At 39.2% G+C, this 17,969-nt stretch overlaps 1 protein-coding gene across 7 annotated transcripts in view; it reads right to left on the bottom strand.

Moving 5' to 3' along the window:
- Nucleotides 1–17,969, bottom strand: part of Lmpt (four and a half LIM domains protein limpet) — a 718,337-nt gene that overhangs the window by 120,939 nt on the left and 579,429 nt on the right. The window contains exon 1 of one of the 7 annotated variants that reach the window (XM_083138104.1): nt 16,777–17,085. The exons of the other annotated variants lie outside the window; for them this stretch is intronic. Within the exon in view, the coding sequence (XP_082994230.1) occupies nt 16,777–16,931 (155 nt within the window). The 5' untranslated portion in view covers nt 16,932–17,085. Of the gene's footprint in view, nt 1–16,776; nt 17,086–17,969 lie in introns of those variants that run through there. 7 annotated transcript variants of the gene reach the window in all.

Genomic DNA, 17,969 nt, shown 5'->3' on the forward strand with positions numbered 1-17,969 from the left:
TCTCACACACACACACACTCACACACACACACACCCACACACACACACCCACACACACACACCCACACACACACAGCTAATTAGTTAAGTAGGGCACTGACTCTCATGCGATAGACTACGCATTCGATCTTCGGTAAGGCGATCTCAGATGGCAATTTTTCCGGTAATGTCCCTAAAGTTGCTCTGAGGCTCACCTAGCCTCACATCGTCAGGTACGAGGGGGTACCACAGCAACCAAGCGGCCGGAGCGTGGTGTGGATTACCTCCGCTATGGCCAAGATCTAGAATATGAAACAGTTTCATCTAGCTTTTTTTTCTTTCGCAAACTTGACTAAATTTTAATGGAAATAGACCAGAATTTAACATAACACAGAATACGATAAAATCTATGAACTTAGCACATTATCTAGTGCGTATAAAAACAGTATTTTCATCTCAATGATAAAACTCCGATAAAATACTTCGTCACTTAGACCACAAGTAATAAAAAATCATCATCATCAGCGCCAACATTTGAGAATCATTGGTTGGGCTAAACTCTGAGATTTGTTTTATATTTTTATGCAATAATATAGCTTGTTATACGTAAGATGAGGATTTCCCGTAAATTTCTTTTACCTTTAAAAGCAACTTTAGGCCATTTCTGAAAGAAATGCATGAATCCTTTAGTGGCTGTTTTCGCCCATATTAGTAAAAAGTGCTTATTTCTTTTTATTTATAAATACTAGAAAATGATAAATCTGTCCACGTCCATCTCTTTTAGAGCCTATTTTGTATTTTTCTGTTCTTTTGCATGACTATTATGAGCGTTATTAGTGCCTATCCATTGATCCGCACCCTAATAAGCCGTTACCCACACTTACCACCAAGCGTAGTGTAAATAATATACGACACTGAAAAGTATTATATTGGAGATTGAATAAATTATGAAATATTTGATAACAAGTCAGTTGGTAATTAAATTCTCAGAATTCTGTAAATGTATAACGACGAAACATTTTGTTTTCTTAAGCGCGGGGATTTTATTTCTAAAGTAAATGAAATAACAGGCAAATTATTAGGTGGGCTCGAGCCCCACAGGCCCATATAAGTTGGCGCCACTGATGAACAAGGAACATACAGAGACTGTAAATGATAACTATAAGACTCCTGCAGCGAGCCACGTGTTTCATACACCGTGACGTCATGAGAATGACGAAAGTGGAAATTACCAGAAAAAGAAGCAACGGTAGGAAGTCTCGGATGACCTTCTGCCGTGACATTCTACGACGGAGGAAAACAATCGAAGCGTCAGAATGTCACGTTCATCATCACAGACTCGTGACGTAATCGGTATCGTTGCTTTCAAAGCCACAGGAAGGGGTATTCGATAATGTATTGAACTTTTCGCTCGATAGATGTCGTGCGCTATTTTGAGTCAACCTTTAATTAACTTCATGATGAGAAATGATTCGAGTGTAATAATACTAGGGAATTCTAAATGAATATATTAAATTACGTTTTCAGCGTACAGCATCTTTAAAGACTTCAATGCAACTAGAAGATAAATTCATTATCAAGTATTAAGCCTTGAGGAAATAACATATAAATAGAACGATAAATAATAAAGTGGTAGTGATTGAAAGAAACATTCGTGGAAGGTACAAGACTTGCCTACCTCACAATCTTTACGTTACATGTATGAGCTTGAATGATTTAATTTGGTGTTTTCAGTCCACTTTATGCACAGCAAGGCTAATCGGGATTGGACCTACAGTTTAAAGTGGGATCCGAACCACTATGTGCCTTCACCGGGTATCGAACCTGGGACCCCTTGATTAAAGGCGACGACGCTACCACTGCACCATCGGTGAGGCCACTACATGTAAGAGCTCTGACGTAACAAAAAACGGTCTTTCATCGACACTGCAGATTTGAACAAAATTGCACTGCCCACCTAAATCTGTTTCTTGTGAGAGTCAGTAGCTATGTACATTTTTTACAATATGTTCTGTTCTATTATGACACTACACATAAATGAATTACAATATCACAGCGTCAACAGTGCTAACCTAAAATACACTGTCTCGGGAATCTATGGCGCAAGATCGCGCATAACGATCTAAAAGGGGAGAAAGCGACTGGGTGTGGTAAAGCCGTGTGCGTTGGGTTGGTAGCTGCAGCCCTGTCGAGTCACTACTTGCGCACATACTTGTTTTCGTTCGCTTACTTAAGAGATTACCCAGGCAAAGTTTGCAACACTTCACTTTCTTTTAATTTTTCAAATTCAATTTTGTTGCGTTTTGGAGGATGTAGAAATATTAACAGTCAAATTGTCCATCAGCTTTGCTTTGCTCAGTGAAAGGTTTAACCTCTGCACCAGCATCAGTGCCATTCTATCCTTACAAACACGCTGGTTGCGAGGGAAATGCTTATAAAACTAGTGTATTATTGGAACAACTACCCAATAGTATCTTGCTAACGCTGTTGTAACCAAGGGGCCCGAGTACGATCTTCACAGTGGTTTGGATCTCACTTTAAACTACAGGTCCAGTCACGATTAGCCTTATCCAAGCATAAAGTGAGCTTAAGGGAGCCTTCAGACCGAAGTGATAAGCTACAAACGCCACACCACAGTGACAGGCCCCATGGACCCCTCCAGTTTGTAAAGAAGCCTTAACTGCACATGTGCGACCAGACCGAGGCGACACGATGCACGCTATTGAGAAAACGGATGAGTCCGAGTGATACGCTAGCGACAGGTGTAACTTATGTCACTTCGGTACGAAAAGTTGCATTTATTTCTGTACAGTGGGATCCATGAGTATTACCCTGCAAATTGTCCATCACCATGTTCGTGCACTTTATTTGACCCAATAAGAGCTTCAAGAATTAAAAGAAAACTCAAAACAAGCTGTTGACAACTTCTGCTCCAGCATACATAAAAATCCATCGCTCAAAAACACATAGGATGTAAGAGAAAAATAAGTGAAAATAGTCATGGACAATTTGCACGGTAATACTCGTGGATCCCACTGTACGATCGATTCCAAGTAGCAACTGTAATTTGTCGCTTGTACAGTGGGATCCATGAGTATTACCTTGCAAATTGTCCATGACTATATTCATTAATTTTTCTCTTACATTCTATGCGTTTTTAAGCGATGGATTTTTATGTATGCTGGTGAAGAAGTTGTCAGCAGCTTGTTGTGAGTTTTCTTTTAATTCTTGAAGTTGTTATTGGGTCAAATAAAGTGCACGAACATGGTGATGGACAATTTGCAAGGAAATTCTCATGGATCCCACTGTACCTTGTCACTGGTCTGAATATATTTTGACAATATTGTCTGTTAAATAATTGTGCATCCCATTCTACAACTCACATGAAGTTAAAGTACCAATACAAAATTATTCCGTAAATCAATTAATTTTCATTACTCATGATTTAATTAAAATTGTTTTAATACATGGCAGATCTAACAGAAGTATTGTGGCATATTCAAATTCCTTTACATATGCCAAATATTAGCAAATTTACTCGCCTGTTATATTAAGCACGTTCAGTTTTTATCCCAAATCAAATCCCACGTACGCCCCTACTCGTTGCCTTTCCGATCATCAAAATATTTACCAGCTCTACATTTACCCGACCAATGGACGTTGATTCCTTCATGCTCACAATTCTTCCGTTTTTCATTACACCATGTTGAAACTAATAAGGAAATAAAGTCGCGAATTTACTATGATGGACAAATTGACAGTTAAGCGTGGCCTGTGTTCGTGGACAAGTCCACAAATATAGCAACCTAATAGTTTTGTAGTCTGTGTTCGGGATTAAGAACGTCGCCACGTCGAATTCAAGTCAAGTGTAACGGTCTTTCGTAGTATATTTTTCTTGCTTTGGGTTTAAAAAAGAAGCGTCTGCCTTACTAACTATATTGAACTTCAAATTTCTGAAATTTCCTTCTGCGAAAGGAACTGGCTGCAAATGATGTCTGGGAACTTGATGTGTTTATGCCTATTATGGGGCCTCGAGACGTACGTGGAACTTGAGCCCTGTCTTCCTACGAACTACGTGGCAAGAACAGGAGGGTAAGATCATCAAACTTGATCAATGCCCTGCCACGGGTATAGGTGGCAAATGTGGGCTGCTTGAATTCTGGAAGAACCCTCATGAAATATTCTAGGTGGGAACGAAAGGTGGATAATTCCAACAATACTTTGTTCGTGTTTGGAAAATACATACGTAATCACTCGAATGTGGAAGAAAATTGAACGCAAATGATTATCTAACACCGTTGCATATAATACAGTATAATGCTTTTAGAAATAATATGACGCAAATGAACCAAAGTGATACAGTAATTATATTGATGTTTATATTGCAGAAAATATGTAAAACATGTCCTAAAATAACAAGGAAGATGAAATTGGGAATAATGTGGTATAATTTAATGTTAGTTTGCGTTATGTTATACTCTAAATGCATTGCATTAAAATAGAGTAATGTTTATAAATAATTCTTGAAGTAATGTTTGTTAACTGTTTGTGTTCATTCTTACCCCACACTCGATTTGACTATATTGTTATTTTTTAAAACAAACAAAATATTCTTGAAATCATCCATCGTTCCTTTATATCTAGAATATTCAATTTGGATTCAAGAAGCATTCAGTCGATCAAAAGAATCAACGCCATCTGTTGACCAGTATTTATTTACAAGATTTTTGAATCTGACGTGCTTAATCTACTCACGGAAGCATGTACAGTCATGGACATTTCTGGGTTGTAATGATCCCACTGAAACCAATGTGGTAATTACAACCCAGAAGTGTACGTGACTAGGATTGTTCAAGGACCAGGAATTTTAAATAAATTCAATTCCGGTCCAGGGGAGAAAATCGGCAAGCGTAAATGTATACTGGACCGTAAATAACCTTTTTATCTGTAAAGTATTTCAATTTGGTCCAGGATTCTTTTTTCAGGATCAATTAAATAGGTCCAGGAATGTTTTTTTACGGATCAATTTAAATACAGTGCAAGTTCCGTACTGAAATGAAACAATGCGCAACTTGGACCGAATTTAAATTGTGCAAGGAAAAAGGTTCTGGTTCTGTTGCGGAACCCAACAGAATCCATTAGAATTTACCCAGCGTCGTATAAAGTGAGTACCTGGAGGAAACTCCGGGAGGGGGGGGTAAAGACGACCAGGGGTGTGTTGCTGATCACATCACGCCCACCATCGGTCGTGATCAAGAAAGAGAAGGGCCCTACCCAGCTTACGAAATCGAATCGCTGGCTTCCAAAGCGCATAACGCTAGCCACTACACCACAGAGTGAGGACTTGGGAGTCTTTTTTTACCGCTTGCGTTGTTAGTTCCACAATTATGACGGACATAAAACGTGATTAGGGCGTATCACTGCACATTAATTGAAACTCAAAGGTTTTCGGTGTTAACGTGGTGGAGATCCCAAATTCAGACGGCTGACGAATGTCATCAAGGTTCTCGTATACAAGTTGAGTGTTGTTGTGATGACGTAATCTGAACGTAGGGTGAACTTATCCACGAAAACCGACACTGCAACCTGTGCAGAATTGCTGTACTGTGCAGATACACAAAAATGTCACAATTTAACATCTAAATCCGGCACAAAATGTTATCTCTTGGTGTCAGTTGACTTTCATTTTCCTATGTAATGAACTCACTCCCAGTTTAGATTACTGCAGTAGAACATTATTCAGTGTCTTCTATCGTTTCCATCTTTAAACTTCAAGGGGTCCCGGGTTCGATTCCTGGTGGAGGCACATAGTGGTTCGGATCCGACTTAAAAACTGTAGGTCCAGTCCCGATCACCCTATCTGAGCATAAAGTAGACAAGCTTTGACAGACTTTTTCACAGTTTATCACGTAAGGTAATAGGTTTTTTTTATTCATTTTGAGCTTTTCGTGTGTTGTTTCAATGTAGCAAATGTTTCCAGTGTATTGGGCATACTGTATCTGCAAAAACATTATCATTATCACTATCTCACTATCAGTTGGTAAGTTTACGCATTCGTTTACGACCCACACGTCTGCAGCAAAACTATCACTTTCTATGCCAGCCAAGAGAGGTTACTTTTCTATGGAAGTATATAATTATTTACTACTTTTAGCAGTTGCCTATGGATGAAACACTGCTGTTGAAGGCAACCAAGGAACCAGCTACTTAAAAGTCTCAACAATGTCCACATGAACGATCAACACCTATTACTGTCTGTTTCCTGTCAAATATGCCATATCATCGCCAGTTGCTTAGCAACGCGAGACATACAAGGAAGCGCCTCAAAAAAACACGACGAAGCCATTAAGCGGTTCGCTTAATTACGAGGTTAAATGGAATTAGCTGGTCATGTGGAGAGATCGCATAGGCCTACGAGTAATTGAAGAGATGTGTCCATTAGGTGTTGTGTGTCCTTTCAGACGGTAAGATATTCTGTTTAGGATATAGATTAGATATACGTTGTAACACAGATATAGACTTTCCTCACCACTGTTGTCATTTACAAAGGAAGTTGTTCGTCCACGGAGTATAAATTATTGAGATCTATCGTTCTGATCTCGTATAATTAGTGCTTTTACTTTTTGACGTTGGCGGCGCCACGTAATGGACTCTACTTGTAACATCTTTACATATGAAGTAAAGTCTTCTTTTTAGTTTCTGACCACTCAATATATACCCGATGTTACAATAATATACGTATAACTTAATACGTCTCTTCGATACATGTGATATTGGATATTATAATACAATCAAAGTGCCCGTTCAGTGGCGCCACGAACGTCAAAAAAGCAAAATAACAACTCTGAAGCCAACAGGACAGGTCTGAATAATTTATACTGCCGAGGATATGTTCTTTTGTGAATGTCGTGTAATAGCACGGTTTTGTGGTATAAGTTATTCAACAATAAACCATGTTCACAACCATTAAATATTTTATAAGAAAAAAAAACAATAAACCATAATCCCTCTCAAGAAAACTAATAACAGTGGTGTTTACAATGTGGCCCGCAAGTCGCATTGATGTCCGCGAACTGATTTCTTTTTATCAGAAGACTAGACGTGCGTTAAGATAACAACGAACACCATGATTACAGCGTGAGTGGTGTTCGCGAATTGGGGGTTGGGAAGAATTGTAAAGAAAAAGGACTAAAGGTTATTGTGGATAGGATAGAGAAAGTGTTGCATTTTCAGAGAATCAGGCAAACATGGGCAGAGGGAGAGACAGAGAATAATGAAGAGGTATAGAAATATGGACCAGGAAAGAGAAAAAGACAGAAAATGGTATTTATTCAACTTTCAATGTAACATTTTACAGTATGACGACATATTCTTTTGTATATTATTTTTTTACACGTGAAGTAGCAGCAATATACAAGCTACACATGCGCGCACAGAAATTACAGAGAATTTAGAGTGGATTGTTTTTAAGGAAGAAAAAATCTTGCTGTTTAAAATAATAGTTTCTGATCGTTGAATCTTAGAGCAAAAATAAGAAGGCTGGAATTCCTATTTATTGTAAATTCAAAAACCGTTACTCAAATGTTTCTGTGTTTAGTAACTTGTGTCAAGCTTTATTGTAAGGAAGTTGCACGTTAGACCACGACTCGAATGGGCTAATAGGGACTGGGACTGTGTCCACATCACGAAAAGAACCCGAGAAGATTTCTTTATAAGGCGGTACTGTTAACCACTAGGCCATCTTTGATGCGTCTGAAAGGTTTCCGGAAGAAAAAGGGCACGGAAAACCGGAAGCAGCACTCCGAGAACCTTTAAAGAGGAAACACGACCCTACAAATTGAAGTCGAAGCGAAGTCCTCCTGCTAAATGGGAATTCCGCAGAGCCTTGACTTGATTTACAGTCGTCCTCCGCATCCACCCCCCCCCCCCCAGATTCCCCCTCCTGCCTATGGGCTCAGCGGAACGACAGCGGGATCAAGTGAGATTTACATTGACGACGGAGGTGGCCTCTTATGTCAACTCGCATCTCTTTCGGTCGAGTGGCGCTGGGAGTCAGGCGTCCCCTCTGCTCCCCGCCCCTGGATCTGTGTTTTCGGAGACACGAAAACCAACACACAGACAGCCTTGAGAGAGGCTAAACGCCAGCAGAAGGCTCGCAAAATGGGCGGTCAATGCTTAGAGACCTTTGCAAACCAAACAAGAAAAGCAAGTCCCTTAGATCTCTGTCTATACCATTGCACAATCGATTATGAAAGATTAACACTTTGTCGGATATACTATCTTGGAGTTCAGTTCTTGCGTGGAGCTTATTGGAACAAGAGCTACAAGTTCACTCCAATCGGGAACCCAACACAGGTCCCCATGCTTACAAGACGATAACTTTACACCACCATTACGAATGTTCTGTTCTTTCCTTCCCAGGATCCCGTGTGTATTTCAATGTCCCAAACTGATACCGGCACACGATATTTGAAAAACATTCTCATTCAAAATTTGAAAAACTGATATCCAAAATAAACAAAATATTTAATTTTAAAAATATACGAACTTTCTTTTTTAAAAAAAGGTCGCTACGATAATAAATTTGACATTTTTGAAGCTGAATGCTTGCTGCTAATATAATTATAATGTATCTTTTACTACCTTATACCTTATTAAAACTTAATATGTTTATAATGAAAACCTCGTAAATATTCAGTCTAGGACTCAGGAATTACCACACTTTGGAAACAAGAGTTCTAAAATAACAGAATCCGAATAAACAACCCTCTGTAAAATCATACAACAATAAATATTACAAGACTTCAAAAGGCACGTATAAATTTCAGAAAGTGCAATTCTAAATTATATGTTCAAGTAATAATGTTGAATATAGGTCTCCCCGATGGCGCAGTGATAACGTCGTCGCCTTGTAATCAAGGGGTCCCGGGTTCGATACCTGGTGGAGGCACATAGTGGTTCGGATCCCACTTTAAACTGTAGGTCCAGTCCCAGTCAGCCTTACTGTGCATAAAGTGGACTTAAAACATCAAATCAACCAACCAAATCAAAAAAATCAATCAATCAATAATTTTGAATAACATTCACTCGATTTAGGAAGAAAATATTCCGGACTGGCGTCATCTCTCGAAGGACAAAGTCTCGTTATCCTTTCTGCGTGCGTATCCTGATTTGTATGCAGCACCGCTCCGAAACAAAGTGTGGATGGTGGTGTGGCACACAGGCGCACACAGTCCGTGAACAGGTATGTAAAAGGTAAGTCACATTTTTACTTATTTTCACAAGGTTGTAAAATGAGTAATAATGATTGATTTGGTGTTTTAAGTCCACTTTATGCACAGTAAGGCTAATCGGGACTGGACCTACAGTTTAAAGTGGGATCCGAACCACTTGTGCTTCCACCGGGTATCGCACCCGGGACCCCTTGATTACAAGGCGACGACGCTACCACTGCGCCATCAGGGAAGCCCCTAAAATGAGTAATAAGTTTAACTGGGTGTCTCGTTAAGTAACAAGTAAGAATACGTCAAGCAAGCGACGAAATGTGACGTCATCAAATGGCTGTCTGACCATTTGTCATGGAAGACCTTTTTTTCGATCATTAATCAATATTCTCGGTATTGATGTGTCACGCAATACTTTTACCAGTATCTGCGTGAAAATCTGATAAAAAAATATGTTGCACTTTTTACGTTCAGTATTGAGTCCATCATTTTGTATCCTCAACTCTCGACATTCCTAACATTGACGTCAAGCTAATTAATTTCTCACATGGACAGAGAGATCACGAACAGAGACAAAATATAATGAATGCACAGAACCATGAAATGTCTTCAAATTCTTGAAAGTAATTTTTGCTGAACCTGGGCAGAATGAATTATTGAAACCTATCTTGTTGACTTAATGAACTCTTTATTTTTGCTTTTTGACGGTGGCGGCGCCACTTACCGGAGCTGACACCTAACGGCTGAAATATGTAGTCCTGTGCATTTTATCATTTTATAATGTAAGTTTGGAGATACGCAGTCATTGTTGTACTTCATTAGTCTTGCACATGTATAATGAATGTGTCTCTTCTCTCTTCAGTTCCATTAATATATATTCAGTTTCGTAAACGTGAGAGAGATTAGTTCTGAATAATTGTTGTACCTTATTTGAGACGCTCTTTCTATCTATCAATCGACAGCATTTAAAAGCAGAAAAGAGTCCAAGGTAAGTCTTAATTATAAACTGCCCAGGTCTAACGAACAGCGACAGTTTCCTGTCCAAATTAATACGGCGACAACAATACTATTTGTAGATCAAGTCTTCATTTCTATTTGGCGAACATGTTAAATTGATAAAACTGTTTATCTGCATATTTACGTGATTACAATCTCAGGAAGAAAGCTTGTAAAAACTGAAAACTTTCCATCAATGTAAGGTGTTGTAGCCGAAATTGTAACCCCCAAGCCGTCATAAGATTGATTTATCCATTCTGACGCTGCTTAACACAGTTACCCTCGTCTGGCAGGAATTCAAGGTCAAAGTGAAAGCTTATTTGCTCAAAGTGTCGGAAAGGCATATCCACGTCATAATGTTCAGTTATGAATAGGCGTAGAAATAGAATATTTATGTCATAAGAACGTCTTAAAAGTGAGGATCTGGCGTTTTTAGCTAATCACAGAACGGACATGTGATATTTATTGCAAATTAACCATGAGGGAGATAGCTGATTTATTTTTTTTTCGAATAATCAGAGAAACCGAATATAAATATGGTCAACCAGGACTGGAACCCTGGTCTTTTGATCCATTGTGTTCCATGTGCTGAAAAACAAATACAAAAATGCTCTTGCAACAAGGTAAAAACCCAAGAGCAGCATATCAGATCATTTTTTTTCCACCGGATGACGTGCCGTTCGCAATCTATAGATTCGCTTTCAACTTACACACTAGATATATTCAGAGCTGCAAAACTAAAATACACAACATATAACAATGTATAAACACTACTAAAAATGTTATTAAGACATGCATGTACTGTGTATTTACCTTTGAGAATTAGTGAGAGGCATGTGCTGCAGAAAATGTAATACAATTTTAATGTGTGAAGAACATTCTGTCTGTATGTGTATTTCATTGCATACATACATACATAACATTACATCTAAAATTATGCTGGTATATTAGTTTCCTTTTTGAAAAATATAGAGCAAGAAATGTCCACCACAGACCACAGGGAACAACTTTATTTATATGTATAGTAACACTATAATTGTTTGAACGGCAACAAAATCTAGGTCCTTGTCCATGCTTTGTTTAAACTCACTTTTCTGATTCTTAGCCTAATTACGAACGTTGAGAATAAGGGAGAATAAATTAATGGGCGGTGCCTTATATAGGATAATAAACCTTTTCGAGCAGGCCTCATCTCCAGGAAGCTATCAACTCGGGGCAAGCCCCGCCACCTAGCGACCTGTTGGGTGAGATGAGTCAAGGCAAATGGACAATAAACCTTTTCTTACTCCTACAAAAATAGACAAGGCTGGAGAGTTCAAATGAACTAACCGATACTGGACATGTGTGGTGCCTTATATAGGATTCGAAAATACGTAGAACCCTTGTCTTTGTGTTAAGCTTTCCATGAGATTAGGAAACTTGCTTACATCTACCTCCTGAAATGTAAACTAATAGTATTTCTAATCAGATTTGTAACGAAGCTTGAAATATTCAAGTTTCAAGAGGGAACAGTAATTTATTTTTTACACAGATAATGATAGAATTAGTTTTAGGATATTTTATCCACTGTGCTGACATCTATGAATCAAATCGATAAGATTGTTTGCTCGCTTCTTTCGTTTCACGAGATTCTGTCCAAATGAATACGCTGCAGTACAATACAAGTGTGGTGCAAAAACTACACAAAAGCCTCCTCATTTTCCCATTGTTTGTTTTCTTAGTTTAATGAATTAATTTTACGTTCACGAAAAGGCAATGTTGTTTCTTATACTTTGTTCTATTTTGTGATGATTTAAGGAAAAAAAACTGAGAGAAATGCGACGTAATACGAAAAAAGTAGTCCCATAGAAGCCACGCCCAATGCCAAGGTTACCCTAGCGGAACGTGACGCTAAAATGAACCAAAAAAAGAGTTCCGCAGTGAGCACAACGTCCTCTGCTTAATAAATCCACTCGATCTTGAACCTAAGCCAAGAGACGACAACAAAAAGGACCTAAAATCTCCGCCGGACGAAAGTTTCGGGCAAGGACAAATATGATTAAGAGAAATCCGCTTGTGTCCGTGAACGCTGAACTTGATACGACGCAGAAATAAACCTTGAAAGTTCTAGAACCACGCGGGGAGAAACAGTAATAAATAAAAAAAGGAATGGCTGTGGGACACACTGCGTCTTTGTCTCGACAAAACAAATGCCTTCCGCCAGGCCGACTCATGCGCCTTCTGGCGCTATACAGTCGCGGATAAGTAAACATTCTTGTAGATACACCATATACAGAGGCTGAGAGCATAGGAAGTTATTCATTTTGAAATACAATGCTGATATTCTTGGTACTGAAAAATTGTTTAGGAATTCTTTCCGGAACTTCCAAAGGAAGAACAGAAAATGGGCTAATGGTATTATGAAATTATTACAACACTCAGGCAACTGAGACTTGGGCGAATAAATGCTGCTTTTAGAAACATTTGTAACAAATTATTTAGTGATAATCCCAGATGATGTAAAGTTTAATTTAATTTCTAAGCAAACAAAGGTGAAGTTGTAGGTTTGCAATGGAAATAACTTCAGACGCACATTGGTAACTTAGCACAAAGACTAATTGAACCCAGCTCCTTGCCTTAACTATGTGAAGGACAGGTCTACAACAAAGCTTTTTAATTAAAATGCATTGTGTGCAGACACTCCTTAACAACACTGCAGGAAATTCAGATCTGAGGACTAAAATTTTCATACCTACGCGAAAAGCGTACGCAGTTAAAGATTTCCAGCGAAGCAAATAAGATCCGTGGGAAATTTACTTCCCCACTATACAAGTGGAAACTTGGAAAGTTCATTTCATACAGAACAGAAACACTTCAAAGTGTACTTCTTATGAAAACAAACTGAAACTTGGGGAAACTTCCCATCTCAGGTATCGAACCCGGGACTCCAACATGAGAGTCAGACGCCGTACCGACTGAACCAAACAAAGAAATTCCACCAATGGCTACAAATGTATACGTGTTTTGATAGCTCAAGCAAAAAGAAACATTCTTGCTTTTTGTTAGTTAATATTGTTTAAATTCAAGAAGATGTCTGGTCAATAATATGCTTTGGAAGTAGTACAAAATACTACTAAACTAACTTATAAGACAAAGTTTAAGCGACGTTTTTTGTTACTAATAGTAAATTGTAACTTGACCTGCCTACACATTCTAAAACAAGCATTTAAAAAGTACACAGTGCTTTGCAGTTCAGGAAGTGAAGATTACCGCGTTGTGTAAATAATGTCTTCCTTTATCTTTGAAATTTATGACAGGACTTCCCACGCTCTAAACCTAACGCAAATAATACGGAACACGAAGAGATGAAGCTTGTTAGATGATGCTACGCGGATAAACAAGCCCAACGGAATGAGCGTAGGTGGGATGTTCCGAGATGAAAAGTAGTGCTTCATGTAGTTCCTAATTACGATGGCAAAGGCGGTTATCGTTGCCAAGGACATTAGTTTGAAGGGAAGAGAAATTACAGCAATTGGCACGCAGGTACGCGCGCGGCTGCGGTTATGTTATCTCGTGGACTTTCGTCATCTACAAATGGCGTACAGAAAACAAGAGAAAGCTTATTTCCTACGGAACGAAAGCAGATTTAATTTCCTGCGAAACTACCTCTAAACTAAGGATGTTCATATTTTACAAAACTAATTTCATTTTCTACGAAACGAAATAAGCTAGTATCCTAGGCGAAGAAAAATGCTCATTTTCTCTGTGAAAATAGAAAGGAAATTTCATTATCTCAACGAAAAAGGAAATTCCGTTACTCCTACGAAAAAGGGAAAGAAAATTTCGTTTCAGCTACGAAAAGAGGAAAGAAAATTTCGTTTCAGCTACGAAAAGGGGAAAGAAAATTTCGTTTCACCTACGAAAAGGGGAAAGAAAATTTTGTTTCACCTACGAAAAGGGGAAAGAAAATTTCGTTTCACCTACGAAAAGGGGAAAGAAAATTTCGTTTCACCTACGAAAAGGGGAAAGAAAATTTCGTTTCACCTACGAAAAGGGGAAAGAAAATTTCGTTTCACCTACGAAAAGGGGAAAGAAAATTTCGTTTCACCTACGAAAAGGGGAAAGAAAATTTCGTTTCACCTACGAAAAGAGGAAAGAAAATTTCGTTTCACCTACAAAAAGGGAGAAAAAAATTCGTTTCACCTAAGAGAAAGGGAAAGAAAATTTCGTTTAACCTACGAGGAAGGGAAAACAAATTTCGTTTCACCTACGAAAAAGGGAAAGGAAATTCGTTTCCTCTTGTTTAAACAAAAGGAAATTCGTTTCCTCTGGTTAAAACAAAAGGAAATTCATTTCCTCTGCATAAATAGGTCGTTTCACAGGAAAGCACTTTCTAAACTTAAGCGCCGGCCCTCGTGGCAGAGTGGTTAGCACATCGCACTACGACGCCAGGGGTCCCGGGGTTCGAAACCTGGCCTGGGCATGGATGTTTATTTGTGAGTGACGATTCATCAATTTCATCATATCATCACTCATCCTCATCTTCGCAAATTAGCCAAAAGTGGCACAAAAAGCGAATTAAAATCAATCAATCAATCTAAACTTAAGATTTGACAAAGGGCAAAAAAGTTGAAAACCGGAGGGCAAGCAAATTAAGACACTGTATCTTAGATGCTTGATGCTCCATCATAACAAAAACATTTAGAAAGTCGAATTTGATTAAAGTCTTGAGGAAATGCAATTTTAAGTACAGTTCTGAGAATGGGAATTACATTTATATTTTTGAACCAAACTGGCGTTGTTTTTAGGTCCACATTTTTGTGTGAAAGGTTAATACTAAAATCTTTCTTAAATTTTGCAGATCAATGAAATTTCAGAAGAACTGCATATTTCAGAGTAACAGCAATCCTTGAACTAAGACGCGGTTATGGAAATCGAAATATCTTCAGTATGAAGCTTTCACCCCCTCTCCCAAAACTTTATCTTTTAGGGGTTGTGATGGATCGGGCGAGTGTGTCCGTGCACCTATTGCATTGCAATATTGAAGCTAATTGTTGAGGATAAAATGCTTCTATTTCAAAGCCGGAACGAGGTTTTCCAAGTTGCAAGATCTGATTGACTAGCAAAATGCATTAACTGAGCACTTGGGGGTTCAACAGTCGACGAAATGACTGACCTAACAAAATGCACTTACTGAACACTTGGGGCCGAATTGTGGATGGAGAAATCTTTAGGAAATGCAATTTGTAGCCTCACTTTTGCAGTCGAGGCTGAATATCGATGAGTGGAAAACGCCTAACAACATGCGCTGACTGAACACTTCGGGTTGAATTGTCGATGAAATGATTAACCTAACAAGATGGATCGACTGAACGGTTGGGATTGAACTGCCAATGAAACTCCTGACCTAACAAAATGCATTAACAAACGCTTAGGGTTGATCTTACGATGGATTTTCTAGCCTCACTTGAGCAGTTAAGGCTGAATATCGATTACACGACAGGAAAACTTCTAATAAAATGCATTGACTGAACACTTGTGGGTTGAACTCTCGATGAAATGACTGACCTAACAAAATTAACAAAATGCATTGACTGAACACTTGTGGGTTGAAATCTCGATGAAATGACTGACCTAACAAACTTAACAAAATGAATTGACTGAACACTTGGGGTTGAAAATTAACAAAATGCATTGACTGAACACTTTTGGGTTGAAATCTCGATGAAATGACTGACCTAACAAACTTAACAAAATGAATTGACTGAACACTTGGGGTTGAAAATTAACAAAATGCATTGACTGAACACTTGGGGTTGAACTCTCGATGAAATGACTGACCTAACAAAATGCATTGGCTGAACATTTGGGCTGAAGTGGCGATGGAATTTGTAGCCTCATCCAAGCTGTTAAGGCTGAATATTGACGAGACAGGAAGTCTAATACATGCATTGACTGAACCCTTGGGGTTGAACAGTCGATAAAATGACTGACTTAAGAAAATGAATTAACTGAACACTTGGGGTTCAAGTGAGGGATGGAATTCTAACCTCACCCGAGAAATTAGAGCTGAATATCAATAACTGGAAAACACCTATTTGGGGTTGAACTGCAGGTGAAATGACAGACCTGACAAAATGTACTGGCTGGCTTGGGTTTGAACAGTCGATGAAATGATTGACCTAACAAAATGCACTAGCTGAACACTTGGGAATTTAACAGTCGATGAAATGACTGACCTAACAAAATACATTAACTGACATTTGTCACTGAACTGTAGATGAAACGACTGACCTAACAAAATGCAATTACTGAACACTTGGGGTTAAACACTCGATGAAACGACTGACCTAACAAAACGCAATGACTGAACAGTTGAGGGTTGAACAGTCGATGAAATGACCAACAAAACGCATACTGAGCACTTGGAGCGACACTGTCGGTAAAACTGCACGAGAATCCCTAAGAAAGGGCACGATAGGGACGCTTAGCCCTTATTGAAGGTCCACATAGCGCGTAGGCACAAGCAGTTTCCGAGGGTCCGTGGTGGACAAGATAAACAGAGGGAGAAGAGATTACGGGACGCTGCAGCACATACCCCTGATCGTTGAACGGGACATGGTTCTCCTTCTCCAACTCCGTGATGGTGACCTCGCTGTCGACAATGTCGGCACTCTCCCTTCGCTTCGTCTTCTTCACCTTCCGCACTTTCTTCTCGGAGGTGAACTGCATCTGCACCTCGACGTCCGCCATGGCTGATGGGAGCGGGGTTCGAACTCAGGTGAACCGAAGACCAAGAGAAAGTGTTGTCCTCTCGTGCGGGGCCTACTGCGGCAACTACTGCTTCGGATCTGAGAGGGTCACGCTTCTCTCACCCCGTTGGCTCCAAAAGTTTTCGAGGAACTTGTAATAAGCAGCCGACGCGGGGAATGTTCTGCGCACGCCCACCCGGTTTATTCTTCCCGTTGCCTGGCAACGCAGGGCGCGGGAAGGTTCCGATGACTGTTCCACCTTCTCCGATGCTTGCGAGTGTTGCTAACCTACTTTATTGTTTAGGAACATCTGGTGCTTTTGGCTCTTGGGTAACAGTTTACCTCCCGCGGTGAGCGAAGAGAAGTGGCGCTATCTATAAACTCTTCGTTTCCGCTGAACAGTTTGGCGTTTGCGGGAGATCCGGCATGGTAACGCGCTCCAAGCTCAGAGCAACAGGGTGTCACAGAAGTCTCGCAATACAAATGTGTTAACATAAGATTTGGGAAGTAAAAGCAAGCAATGCGTCAATGTGGCTTTAACAATATTACATCAGTAACCGTAACTTTAACGCATTACTCATTCTTTAAAATATATTATCTTTACACTAGCTCAGTTGAGTTACCTTGCTAACTTCAGAACAGAAAAATGCATTAAACACTGATAGTTTCATTAATGTTCTTTTCAACGGGTATTTTGATTGACTGACTGACTGACTTTTGGTCGCTTGTCTGCCACTTTTGGTTAATCGCGACGACTAAACGGGTATTTTAACTTCTATTTGGGTGGGTACACAGCAATTTAACAACTAAATGTTGATCTCTTTCTCAAAATGTACGTTGCATGTTTTACATACCGTTAAAAATTCCTGAAAAAACATGGTCACTTATCGCTTCTCGTTCTAAAATCTAGACAAATTGCGGATAAACACATAAATTGAGACGAGCTGACAATGTTCTAGATTTGGCTTATCATTTGGCAGTCAACTTAATTTTTAATAAGTTTACGTTGCTTAGTAGCAATTAAAAGTTGTATTGAAAG

Source organism: Lepisma saccharinum, chromosome 16 (assembly GCF_977018435.1).
Source record: "Lepisma saccharinum chromosome 16, izLepSacc3.1, whole genome shotgun sequence".
Lineage (NCBI taxonomy): Eukaryota > Metazoa > Arthropoda > Insecta > Zygentoma > Lepismatidae > Lepisma > Lepisma saccharinum.